Genomic DNA, 12,470 nt, shown 5'->3' with positions numbered 1-12,470 from the left:
TCTGACCAATTTTGAACATCTGTATCAAGATCAGGTGCAACACTTTTATGGAAAAAGACTCCTTCAGAATCTACTGGAATTGATCGTATTACTGGTTGAAAAGTTACAGTATGTTCAAGATTTTGTGTTAAAGCGTCGAAGCGACGCCTCAGGTGTTAAAGGGTTAACACCGTCCTGACTTTGTTTCAACTCTTCTAATTTGTTGACATTTGTTGTTCCTGCACATTTCTGCTCTACTTTGAGTCTGCGCCACACATTCACAACTGGGAGTGTGCCAGTCCAACCACTGAGCCTGCTGCTGACTGCTGGAGCATTTGGGGGTTACTTTGCTTAAGGGCACCTTGAGCTAAAGCTGCTGGTGGTGCCAAACGGAGTCATTACTGCTCCCAACCAGCTGACCCAAAAGCCAGCTTCATTCATGCATGTGTGTGTCTTCCAAACTGCTTTAGAGTCACACACAGATGCCGTGTTAAATCTCTGCTCCGTGCACGCCAGGATCCTCCTCTGGATCAATAGTTGGACACAAACTGTCACGGAGAGAACAAGACACACGAGAGATTAAGAGAGGACGGAGAGAGTAGAAGGGCGGAAGAAACAAAGACGGAAAGCCACAGTGCATCCCAGCACTCTCTGGTACCCACAGATAGAATTCATTGAGAAAGTATAAATACACTCTCGAGTGCTATACTTTAGGCCACCTGAGAATACACACAATACAAGCAAACACATTCACACAAACCCTTTAAGATGTTCCAAAAAAGAAACCTTATTGCACAGACTCACCTATAGACACAAATACATCCCACCTCTGTTCATTTAGACACAGAAGAGAGAAAAGAAAGGAAAGAAAAGAAGGTGTCAGTGAAAGAGTTTGCATTTGAGGGTTTAAGGAGAGACTAAGGAGTAGAGAGAAAAGTTAACCAACTACTGGAGAGAAACAGAGACATTAAGGGGTCAAATCAGGATCAGCTTAAAGTCAACAAAAAATTTGAAATTTTGAAAAACAGAATTGTAATAGCCCAGTAGCCAATGAGCTCAAAGCCCCGCCCCCATGTAAAATTAGGATCAGCTCAGCAGCATAAACTTGAAAACTCTGAATTGAAACTGAAAACAGAGGACTGAAAGCAAACAGGGAAAAAGGAAAGTTGAAAGTACAAATAAGCATTTATTTTTGTAACCCATAAAGACCCAGACACATTTTCCTGAAATATGAAATTATATGGAATGCACCACAAAAAACGTAGACCACATAATGCCTTTCTGATGTTTTTCTGTGACACTGATGTCATCATGGGTTCTCTTGGGCTAAATTGGTAACAGTTTTTGTTTTATTTTATTTTTCTATTATTGAAGTTTCAAATTTACTTTTTTTTCAAATTTTCAATAATTCCTTCAAGTTTACAATAAGTATTTTCTAAATTAAAACTACTTTCAAATTTTCACTTTTGATTTTCATTCACTTTACGTAAAGACTGCGTCGCTCGCATCAGAGTTGTAGCGCTAGCCGTGGGAGCCCAGGGCTGCAGCCCCTCACAGCTCCAGCATAGCAATGCAAAAAAAGGGGGAGAAATATTACAGCTATCCAACCGTACAGCTTTGAGCCAGATGCCAGCTAAGATGAGGAAAATGAAAATGTACATGGATCTAGTCACCTATAAGTGGATGCAAAAGAATGGTGGAGGAGGGAGCTTGTAGCCCCGCCTGGCTTATTTTCTACATTGCAACAACAACAAGCAGAATTTTTCGTCTGCTCCTGATTCACAGTGATTTGAATAAAGAAATGCTCAGAAATTCAGTTTTGAGCTTAATTTTCTTAATATATGTCTTCTGACATCAGAAAAGTGTCTCAATAACATGTTATACACACCAAAAGCATTACAGCACACCAGTACCCAATTCCGAACCAGATATTTTCTGGACGTGAACCAGTACCAGGTTAGGGTGTCAGTACTGGGACAGGGTACCCCTGATTACCCCAGGGTTACCCCAACTCTACTGGTGTGCGTCCCAAGGACCAGTACACATCCAGTACTACATCTGTTACCTCGTTCCCAGGGTTGTGGACTCTTGATTTATGAACAACCACCAAAAACGACAAGTTGGGGACACCCAAAATGTCAAAAAGTGACGCTGGGGCGGCCTTAACCAAACATCAATATGTGAGGAGTTGTGGATGAGAATGTGCTGTTGTTGCTCTGAGAAGAAAATACATTTAGTGGAAGACAAAATCTATTTAGTTAAATAGCAGCAAACACAATGTGAAAATAAAGTTATGAAGTGCAAGAGGAAATAGATAATGCACACGTTAAAATGCCCCGTCAATTACAGCGAGGGGTTCAAGCTGAGTCACTTCAAGGCTAAAAGCTGTTTATGACAATCTGCTAACCAGCTGTTCTTATAAACAACATATGTTTCTAGTAAACATTTCTTTCTATCTTTTAGACAAAAATATTGAGAAATGAAGTAGAAAGTGTTTGAAAAAGTGTCTTAATTTTGTTTTATCGCTTTTTACTGTTTTCATTCCAATTTAACAGTCAGAAAAAGTTAAAAAGAAACATGAGAGAAGGGCCAAATAAAGTATGATTTAAATAAAAAAAAGACAGAAAATAAGTGAAAAATGAATAATTAGAGGGTGTGAATGTTGGAGTAAAAGGAGATTTTAACGTGCTGAGCAGAGGAGGGGCAGAAAGTGGCAGGATAACACACATCACACAATGCAAATGACAGCTTTGGTCTGAGTCTGACTGTGTGACAGTTGTTTCATTATAATCTCATAACTGTGGAACCCCGAAGCAAAGCAGAGCGAAAGGAAGAAGAGAGGCTGGAATAGTGTCTTAGTGGGAGAGAAAATTAGAAACGAGCCCACGCGTCTGGTGAGCTGAGAGAGGACTGTCCTTTATTGTGCTTACACGCCATTCATACAGAAGCACACCTGGCTGTGGTGAAGAGCTCATAAATTCACTTTGCCGTAATACCTATATGTTTACACTAGCAGACATGTAGAGCTCTGGGGAATGTATTAATGTGTCTGCTTCATAACCAAATCTCTTCTTATCTTTACTTCATTTTCACTTTCTAACTTAGTTATTTATTTTGTATCATTTGACGTTTATCTCTATTCTCTCAGACATTTATCTCACTTATTTGCTCTACATTGTCTTTGATTCCCACACATAAATAACTGATCCCTCACATTCTTCCTCTTTCTTTTCAAACTGTCACTCATTATTGTTGTGATTTTTTTTTTTCAAGTGCTCATTTAAATTGCTCCATTGTAACCCCCCTTACAAAAAAAATCCCTGTTTTAAACAGAGTAGTAGGTCACAGAAATCCCCAGGCTGCCGCTTCCAATGAACCTCTCTGACAGAATGCAAACACAGACTGAAGTCTTCAAAACAGCATCATTGCTCTCATCTCTCTCTGGTTTTTATTGAGTATGAAAGCTTTGATTTTTGACAGCAAAGACGACAATAAGTAGCTTCTTTTTAACCCAATTTTAAGCTTTTTTTTTTAAAAAAAGACTGTACTTGTATGTAAACAAAGAGTCAGAACAGGTTCATTTCATGAATAATTAGCAGGCAGCTCACACTGAGCACACAGTCTTTAGCACAAACTCCTTCTTTCTTCATCCCTAAATGAATCTTAAATGAAATGCTGATAGTAATTACAGTGTACTTGACAAATAATGACAAAAGGTTCGGTCAGGTAGAACGTTACCTTATTGCTGTTTTCACTTGAATTGATTTTCCTTAGCGGTCTAAAATTGCCATGGAAACTGCACTCATTCAAGCTCCAGTCAATCACACCGTATTTGCTGGGTTTTTATATTGATCACCGTTAAACCACGAAGTTCCACACTGAAAACTGTGTTTCTCAAAATAATCACTTTAACTGCTTCAATTAGGTAAATATTTTCTCAAAACCAAACGAGATATTTAATCAAGTTCAAAGCACAAAACATTCACAAAAGAATATTATTTTCCATTATTTCCTTTTAATCAGCTTTTCATAGTTTTCTCCCCCCTCTTCTCAAACATTTTTTTTCCATAAAATGTAGTAAAGACCACCTCTGATCATCTTTTGATCTATTTTATTTATATATTTCTTTCAATTATGATCATCTAGCACAGGATTGTCAAATTTAATCGCACAAGGAGCCAAAAACACACTTTAGATTGTGGACCAAACAAGATAAACAATTATTGAACACATGAAAAACTTTCAAACTTAAAAAAGGTAACATTTTAAAATATAAATATGAGTAAAAATATACAGGAATATTATTCCAGAATAAATCAATTTAAACCTTAAATCACTTTCAATATTTTATTCTCCGTAATACATTTTTCTGTCAAAATTACACAATTTCAAAATAAAGTAAATGTTAAAAGAAAAAAAAAAACAACTCAAATTTCTTTACTTATATGTCATTTTATATAGAAAATGAAACATACAAATATCCTTAAAGATCTTGCTCTCCATAAAATATATTCTGTCAAAATTATATATTATATAGGAAATCGCCTTATCTGGCAATACTGGTGTTAGGCAAGGCAGCTGATGCAATGGATGATGGGATTCTGAGTTATTCTGGGCCTGCTGTCAGATCTTAAAGTGCAAGTAATTGTGGGTTATCGTTTCCTTTGCCTGTCTGTGCGGATTGGGGTTCAGAGCTATCTCCGAATTCCCTCCCTAATCCCTAACCACTAAAAAACTATATAGTGCTTGGATTTTAAAGGCAATTCAGACACCAGGCTCACAATTTTTCTTTCATTTTTCTATGACGTCAACGATTTCCCAAATGAAAATCGAATCAATACAAACATTTCACGACATTTATTTATGACTCCACTGTGTTCTGATGGTAAAAATGTGGATGGATTCTTCAAAAATTACATTTAAACACGTTTTTTTGTTTGAAATTGTTCGACCACAATGCATTGTGGTCTATATTTGCTAATCTAGTGAGCATCAATGCATGCTAGTTTTTCGCAAAGACTTCTAGGAAATTTCTAGGGTACTTGATTTTGGAATTAGTAGATTTGAGCAGCACTAGAAAAGGGCAAGCACACTATATAGTGCTCTATACGGTGAGTAGGGGGGATTTGGACATAGCTTAGGTTTGGGTTTTGTTCAATGTGTTTTGTTGTCTGACTGTTTTACTTTGTTTTGCCTTTAGTTGTTTTATCCTGTGATGTTAAAAGTTATTTGAACTGATCTCTTAGTCTCCATAATTGTATTGTTGCTGCAATATGTTAGAAAGATAAAAGTAATAATATAAAATGATCTGGAGGGTTGGATATAATTACCCTGAGGACCGGATCCGGCCCCCGGGCCTTGACTTTGACACATGTGATCTAGAACATCATTTCTCTAAAGTGATATTAGATCATTGAAAAATTGCCTCTAAGTTGTGGGAGGGACTGTTGGTGCTTAGACACCCTGCCCCCCTTCCCATCACCTATCTGCTTACATGCTCTCCTGCTAGCATAAAGACCAACAAACACCTAACAAACAACAAAAAAATGGCAAGCAAAATTGGAGCTATCCAGCCGTACAGTTTTGAGACAAGGAAAACAAAGATGAATATAGTCGTCTACAAGTGGAAGTATCAGAATGGAGTGGAGCAAGAAGCTTGTGGCCCACCCAGCATATTTTTCAAGTTACAAATACAATATTCCTCAAAACGCATTTTTGTATGCTCACGATTCACAACAATTTGATAAAGAGATACTCCGAAATTCAATTTCTCTGTCCTCCATCACATTAAAAATGCAACAAGGACATGCTAAAAACACCCGAAACACAAATTTCATTAGAGTGGGTCTTAAAACCTTCATAACTCTCCACAGGAATTTAAAAAACATGGAGTGAAATTGAGGAATTAAAACAAACAAAAAACAAAGCCAGAGAAAGGAGGCAGTGAAAAGAAGCATGCAAAGCACAGAGCTCAGTCAACCAGCATCCATCCTCATCCCCCTCTTCCTCACTCACACATAACCCTGTTCTGCTGGAGCCCTTATCTTCACAGTGCTTTTACACTGAATGAAGCTGCAGGGGAACCTAAACTGACTTCACACATGCACACAACCTCTCTTCCCATGCTTTCCACACATTTCTCCTTTCCATGACATCTTACCCGTGACAGTGATCAGCATGGGAGCAACCAGTGGCCTGTTGTTATCCAGTTTTCGGCTCAGCCGGATCTCTCCGCTGGTGTGATTCAAGAGCAGCAGGTGAAGCTCATTTCCTCTGTCGATGGTGTAGTAGAGCCTGTCTGAGACGTCGGGGTCGTGGGCGGGGACCCTGCCAATCACTCCACTCGGGAAACTGTTAGACCGGTTGGATACAAAGTTGTTGAAAATGATGTGAAAGTCTTGTAGGGTCGGGCGATTGTCGTTCTGGTCCACTAGGCGGATTCTGACGGTGGCCCTGCTAACCAGGGGGGCTGATGTAGCCTGAACGACAATGACATACTCATTCCGGGCTTCATAGTCGAGATCAATGAGTGAAGTGAGTTCTCCTGAAAAGATGTCCATCTGAAAGATCTCGGGTATGTTACCCTCTACTATTTGGTACATGATTTGGGCGTTGGCACCCTCGTCCGGGTCTGTGGCCGTGATCTGAGCCACCACAGAGCCCACAGCACTGTTCTCCTTCACTAGTACTTCAAAGTCATCAGCAGGGAAGACCGGGGCGTTGTCATTCACATCAAGGACTGTCACTTGGATGTGGACGGGGGTTCGCTGAGGGGGCACGCCACGATCCACAGCATATGCTGTGAGCTCATAAAAGGGCACACTCTCCCGATCCAAGCGGCGGACTGTTCTGACGATGCCAGATGTTGGTTCAATGGTGAAGTCTCCGTCCCCGTCCTCGCCATTTTGGAAGGTATACTGAACGCGGCCGTTAGCGTGAGCGTCACGGTCAGTGGCTGAGATCTGCAGGACGCTGGTGAAAGGTGGGGCGTCTTCGCTCACGGTTCCCTGATATCGGGGGCTGAGGAACTGAGGGGCGTTGTCATTCACGTCATTCACGTTCACTTCAACATATGTTGTGTCTGACTTCTGTGGTATCCCATTGTCTTTTGCTGTTATTGCCAGAGTGTAGGTCATCATATCCTCATAGTCGAGCTCTGCCTGAAGCGTTATCGCACCTGTGGCTGGATCAATACGAAACTGAGGGATGTTGTCCTCAAGAAAGTAGGTGATTCGAGCATTTTCACCAACATCATCGTCTGTGGCACTGATCACAACCACTGTGCTTCCAGGAGGCTGATCCTCGTTCACACTCACAGAGTAGTGGGCGCTCTGGAAAACAGGCCGATGTGTGTTAGCGTCTGTGATGTTGATGTGCACCTGACAGGTGTCGTGGAGCGTCCTGTCTGAGGCGGTGACCGTGAGGACGTAACGTCGCTCCTGCTTGTAGTCCAGTGGGAGGGCCAATGAGAGAAGTCCAGCTCCTCCTGCTGTGCTGATAGCAAAGCGGTTCCTGGTGTTCCCTCCGCTTATCTGATAGGTCACAGCGCTGTTTACATCTCGATCCACAGCTGTGACCGTCACTACGCTCGTACCAACCACCGCATCCTCATTCAGGCGGCCGTAGTACTCTTTCTGGAGAAACTCTGGGCGGTTGTCGTTAACATCCATCACGGTAATAGTGACACTGGCCGTGGCAGAAAGAGGAGGCATCCCATAATCCCTTGCTTCCACACCAAAGAAATAGTGCTCCACAGATTCTCTGTCAAGAATGGAGCTGACAGTGACCCAGCCTGTTGCAGAATTGATGATAAATGGTGTGTCAGAGCCAGTTCCAGTTAACCTGTACTCTAGTCTGGCATTATCACCGGAGTCTGTGTCGATGGCCTGAATGTGGAGTATGGAACTGCCAACTGGGGCACTCTCAAGCACAGATGCCTGAAATGGCGTGGACACAAAGATGGGCGGGTTATCGTTGACATCTGTCACTTGTACACTCACAATCCCAGTATTGTTGGACAGTGGTGGTCTCCCGTTGTCTTGCGCACGAACACGGAGTGTGTACTCCCGTTCAGACTCATAGTCCAGAGGTGCTACCACCTGGATCTCACCAGTGACACTATCAATGGAAAACTGTCCACGGCTGTTTCCGCTGATGATGTTGTAATGAACAGCGGCGTTACTGTCCTTGTCTCGGTCTGTGGCACTCACACGGAGGATCTCCGAATGTGGTCGCACGTCCTCTTTGACTGCCACCACGTAGCGCTTTTCACTGAACTGTGGTACGTTGTCGTTCTCATCAAGCACCGTGATAAAGACTTTGACGGTGGCAGAGCGAGGCCCTGGATCCTTCCCCTGATCACTGGCTTCCACATGAAGCGTGTAGTGCTCGTTTGTCTCACGGTCCACCGATCCGTGGGTTGTAATGAGACCAGAGCGTGGGTCGATCTCAAAAGCAACCCGCGCCATCGCTGCTGTGTCGCCGACAAAGCGGTAGCGAATGTTAGCATTCGATGGAGAATCTGAATCTGTTGCTCTGAGCTGCAGGATGGGATAGCCTTCCTCTACGTTCTCCCTTATGGTCTCTCTGTACTCTGTATGCTCAAAAATGGGAGAGTGGTCATTCCGGTCGGAGACCGCAATAGCCACCATCGTAGTACCAGAGAGACGAGGAGAGCCATGATCAGTTGCCGTGACCCGGAAGTAGTGCAGGTCCATGTGTTCTCTGTCAAGCATTTGAGTTGTGGTGATGAGGCCTGTGTTGGGATGGATGTCGAAGTAGTCAGATGAGCGACTGTTCATTAGCGGCGCCATTGAGTAGCTCACCCTGCCTGCATCTCCTGCGTCTGGGTCTGTTGCTGACATGATGATGACAGAGGTGCTGGGGGGCTGGTTCTCAGCCACCTGGACTTGGTAGTTGTACAGTGAGAAATGGGGGTGTCTGTTGGCTGCACGCCTGGATCGAGACCATGGCATTAAAATCCTCCTCTCCTTTTCCCCCTGTGAGGTATCATCATCTCCTACTATTATCAGTCGTTCCAGACTCCTCTCTCCTCTTGAAGTGGGATTTTTCTCCCCCTGCACCTCACTTTTGCCCCCCTGATAGCTTTCATTGACTTGACTCTCTCCAATTCTTCCTACACTATCTAACTGTGAGTTGGTGCCGCCATCACTAACATGACCTTTCTGCTCCTGGGCTCCTCTCTCCTCTCCTGCTTTTGTTAAACCCTTTACCCCCTCATTCTGCACTTCCTCCTCCTCCTCTGCTTGTAGCTCCCTCCCTTCCATCAGCAGCGCCTCTCTTTCGCCCTCCCCCACCTGCAATTTTCCTCCCCAAACAGCAGTGGACCTCTCCGAGCCCTCTCCCTCCCTCTTCTCCCTTTCTTCTCCAGCCCCCATCTGCTGCCTGTCTAAATGTCTGACACCTTCCGGCTCTAATGGCACTTGATTACTGAATTTTAAATGCACAAGTGCGCCTTCTCCTGCCCCGGTGGCTGAAATGTTGGAGGTGCTGTCAGTGCACCCTGCTGGGACAGCACTCTCCTCTCGCTGTTGAGTCTGACTATGCCAGGATGACGTTCCCTTGTGAGATTTGTGGCCACATCCTTTCCTCTCAGTGCCCCCCTCTTTATTGTTGTTGTTGTTGTTGTTGTTATTGCTGTTAAATCTGCTCCACAGAAAGACGCGCGGAGCTGTCCGCGGTCCTGAAATCTCAGACACAGAGGGGCTGCAGGGAGAGCCGCGCAGCCACGTGCTCTGATTCTGTTCTGGGGAAAGTGAGGGATGCCGGGCTGTGATGCTGCAGGACTGTGGCGCGGCTGCTGCTGCTGCTGCTGCTGCTGCAGCAGAGTCAGTGGAGTCTGACGCAGCACCGGGAGATGTAACGGGAAACTTCGCTGGCAAGAAAAAGCCTGAGTCAGACTCAGGAGTTGCTTTTACTTTTTCAGCAGATGGAGTCAGCTCTGGTTTTCCCCTCTCTGCGCGATAATCGGATTGAGCGCGCGCACGGACAGATTCTGCTCTGGAACTGACGCTTTTGTTAAATAATGAATGTCTGGCGGGTGTCTGTGTGATGCTGCTGAGATTAAATTGGATGAGAGGATTCATCTTAGCCACGCCCCTCTGTGGGGTCATGGAAACCGCGCAGCATCCGCCTCCTATTTCCCTGAAGCAGCCATCAGAAAGCCCGCTGCTCTGACCTAACTGCCCTGCGGTTGCTGGTGCAGATCCCCCCGACAGAGCCTCGTTAACAGAGAGCCCTCGAATTGAAAAAGCCAACCCATTATCTGCCCAATTAGATAAATGCATGTATTTGTTGCCGGGGAACGCCGCCCCTCCTCCTCCCCTGCCACCCTTTACCTCCCTCCCCTCACCCATATTCCTGGCGTGGTTAGACTTTGCATTTGCATAAGGGAAGGAAGATAACCAACAACCTCGTGGCGCCTCAGAAGCGTTCCTAATTAACACGTGGGAGCTACATTTGTGTGCGTTTTTGGCCCAAACATCTGCCCCACCTCCATGCCTCCCCTTCCTGCTCGTAATGCACCCAGTCATCCAGCTGTCATCAACCCCCTCTCTGCTGCTGCTGCTGCTGGGATCGATAAGACTGTGCCTTCCAAAATGAGAACAATTACCAGCCTTCCTGTCCGCGCCAACTGAGCCCCGAAGAGCAGCAGCAGCTTGTTGCTCCAGAAGATCAGTGAGAGCGGTCTGAGAGGATTCAAAAGTTGGACAAACGTTTCTCTGCTTTGCTGTCCACTCTGAAGTGTTAGTTAAAACGTGGTTACATTGAAAGCTGTTGCTTGAAGCATCAATATGAGGTAATTTATATCCAGACAGAGGGGGTTTGCGCCAAGATGGAGAAGATAGGAAGCAGCCAGGTGTGCGCTTGTTGGTCAGCACGCGGGTTTTGCGGTTTACGCAATAGACAGATGTTGAAGAGCTGACCCCGAAAGCCCTCTCCCGAACCCTTTCTCTCTTCAACTGTCTACTTCCGGGTCCGGTGCGAATGCCAGAAGCGTGCACAAAGGCTCCGGCGGCTCCGCGCTTGGCGAGGTGTGGCCCCGGCACCGGGCAGCTTTGCGCGCACGTTTTAGTCCTTTGTACTGCCCTCTTCTTCCCGTTTTGCATCAGCACAAAGGTGAAAGCAGGTGAAGAAGGGGGCGAAACAACGCCCTTCCTCTCCACCACCCCTCTGTGAACTCCCTCGTCTGCGCCGACGCCATCAGAGTTCGCCCCGCGCGAGAGACCGGCACGGGGAAGGGAAGCCTCGTCTGCGCGCACACCAAACGTCCCGGCTCCTTTCAGCCTCTTCCTCCGCGCCCATCTCGACCCATCCCACTGATATCCACCTCTGAGCCCCCACCTGCGCTTCAGTCCGGTGCATCCCTCGGGCTGTATCCACTCCACGGTCCACCTGCACGCGCTCAGATTCCTGCCTCCCCGCGGCAACTCCCCAGCATCCTCGCACCGATGCCGGTCCACTTTGCAGGCTTCTCGATGACAGAGGCCCCGGGTCCATCTGGTGGAAGCCCCTCCTAAACTCGCCCTCCCCGAGGTGAAGGCTAACAAAGGACCGAGGAGAAGCAGGTGGAGAGCCAGAAAGGAGAGCAGGAGCGGGGTGAAGCCCGTCAGCGGTGCAGCCATTTAGTCTTCTCCTTTCTCTGGGTTTTCCCTCCTTTCTCCTCTTCCTTCTCAGAGTGGCTTTCACCCTTGAGTTTCCTTCTCTCCGGCACTTCTCTCCGTCCCTCGTTCCAGCTAGGTGTCCAGTTCCAGGAGCGCCAGCGCCGCCTGACGCCTTCCCCCAGGCTCCCCCTTCTCTCTCTCGGCCCGGAGAGTTGGCATCTACCCTCTGTGTTCCGTGGAGCTGGAGGCGTGAGCGTTAGGAGCGGCGTGGCGGCAGCATCTCTCCTCCCGTTCACTCACATCCAACATGGCTCACACACTCAACACTGACTGCCTGCCTGACTGACTGGCTGGCTGACTGGCTCACACACGCTGTCCCTCGGTGTGTGTGATGCGCGCACCCTTCATCAGCAACAGCGCAGCCCCGTGGTAGGCTCCTCTCCATCCTTTCCATCCATGCGCACACACGCACCATCACGCTCTCTATACCCCTCCCCCTTTCCCTTGCATCACATAATGGTGAGCTCCGGAGAGGGGGGGTGGGGGTGCAGCCAAACCCGCAACTGGGAGACAAATGGCCCCAGATGACATCCGAATCTAAAATAAATAACATTCTTTAGTCAAAATTAGGACAAAAGAAAATCACTCTAAGCTTTAAGTGTTTAAAGAACCACTCCGATCATCATTTGATCTATTTTAAAAGCGTTTCTAGTGGTCTTTTATTTATGATTGTAATGTTTTTAGCCCAAAAAAACTCTGTCATTTTCTAGGACATAGTTTCTGCAGGGGGCTGCACGGTGGCGCAGTGGTTAGCGCTCTCGCCTCACAGCGAGAAGGCCCCGGTTCGAATCCCGGCTGGGACCTTTC

General features: G+C 46.0%; 1 protein-coding gene across 2 annotated transcripts in view; it reads right to left on the bottom strand.

Annotated features, from left to right (window-relative positions):
* The window catches only part of celsr3 (cadherin, EGF LAG seven-pass G-type receptor 3), a 126,135-nt gene extending 114,082 nt beyond the window's left edge, over positions 1-12,053 (bottom strand). For both annotated transcript variants that reach the window (XM_024292383.2, XM_024292384.2), the window contains exon 1: positions 6,140-12,053. In XM_024292383.2, the coding sequence (XP_024148151.1) occupies positions 6,140-11,624 (5,485 nt within the window). In that variant the 5' untranslated portion in view covers positions 11,625-12,053. The remainder of the gene's footprint in view (positions 1-6,139) is intronic.
* Positions 12,054-12,470: the final 417 nt, after the last annotated feature.

Source organism: Oryzias melastigma, linkage group LG7 (genome assembly GCF_002922805.2).
Source record: "Oryzias melastigma strain HK-1 linkage group LG7, ASM292280v2, whole genome shotgun sequence".
In the NCBI taxonomy this organism is placed as follows: domain Eukaryota; kingdom Metazoa; phylum Chordata; class Actinopteri; order Beloniformes; family Adrianichthyidae; genus Oryzias; species Oryzias melastigma.
The sequence above is the reverse complement of the archived record's forward strand: the minus strand, read 5'-3'. Positions and strand labels throughout refer to the sequence as shown.